The 1086-nt window shown below is 51.4% G+C and overlaps 1 protein-coding gene across 1 annotated transcript; it reads right to left on the reverse strand.

Annotated features, from left to right (window-relative positions):
* Window positions 1-299: 299 nt before the first annotated feature.
* On the reverse strand, window positions 300-866 carry Leutx (leucine twenty homeobox). The gene has a single exon (XM_047526231.1). The coding sequence runs from the start codon at window positions 864-866 to the stop codon at window positions 300-302; it is 567 nt and encodes a 188-aa protein (XP_047382187.1).
* Between the last annotated feature and the right edge of the window lie 220 nt (window positions 867-1086).

Consider the following 1086-nt stretch of genomic DNA (forward strand, 5'->3'; position numbering starts at 1 on the left):
GGAGGCAGGGCCTGGGAGGTAAGGGGGAAAGGGCAGCATTTGATTTTCTGTGCCAGTAGCCCCCACGTCCTCCACTGGACCCAGTATTCGCTACCTACATTGACTCTTTGTCCCCCAGCTTCAATAGCTAAGAAGCCATGAGCCACTGTTGCTGGGAAATGGTGACAGTCCAGAGCCCATTGTTTTCCTCCCTTTCCCACTGGGGGTTGCTTTTTCACCTCTGTCCATTTGGATCACTGACCTGTGCTGGGGACTGTGAGTGTCCAGTCACCCTGAGGATGCCTGCTGGCCACAGCCCCTCAACTAAACCACTCTGGGAAGAGGTACTCTTCTAGGCTGGGATCCTCTTCTTCAGGTAAATGATACAGTGTTATCATTTGGTCTATGTCATAGGGAAGTTTGGCCCAAGGAGGATCCCATGCCCCCAGGAATGCCTGCTCGATGTCACAAGGTGGAGACCCCCTGGAGGAATTCAGCACAGGGACACCAGCCCCTCCAGGCTGCCCATCACTCGAAGGCTCAAGTGGCCTGTAGTCCTGGTTACATAAGCTTTCAGACCTCTGTGAGTCAGCATTGGCTGGGGTCACTGGCAAGCTGAATTCCTCCTCCTCCGCTTGGGTGCTGGGGTTGGAGGGTCCTGGGGAGGGACTTGTCTGCCTCTGTTGCTGCTGCTTCTTCCATCTCACACGCTGGTTTTTAAACCACGTCTTCACTATGATATCCTCCAGGTTCAGCACGGAGGCGAGCTCCTGTATGGTCTCCCAATTTGGTGACCTATTCTTCTGGAATGAGTCTCTCAAGACTACAAGTTGCTCTGGCGTGCAGTTTGTGCGTTGCCGGCGATTTTGCGGGAACCTTGCTGCCATCCAGCATTTACAAGCCGATGCTGCCTTGTGTGTGCGCTAGGGACCTCCGGACCTGGTGTGTCTGTATGTTTTCTATTTATCTATTTTTAAATCTTTAAGCTCCCTCCTCTGTCATCTCTTCTGTGCTATTGATTTAATCCAGTGGCTTAGTTTTGTCTTAATTCAGTTTTCATATTTTTCAGTTCTGACATTTCCATGTGGGCCTTTTCCATAGTTCAGT

This window comes from Sciurus carolinensis, chromosome 15, assembly GCF_902686445.1.
Source record: "Sciurus carolinensis chromosome 15, mSciCar1.2, whole genome shotgun sequence".
Classification (NCBI taxonomy): Eukaryota; Metazoa; Chordata; class Mammalia; order Rodentia; family Sciuridae; genus Sciurus; species Sciurus carolinensis.

Coding starts and splice junctions, on each gene's coding strand:
- Leutx (XM_047526231.1), bottom strand. CDS start 866: ATGGCAGCAAGGTTCCCGCAAAATCGCCGGCAACGCACAAACTGCACG.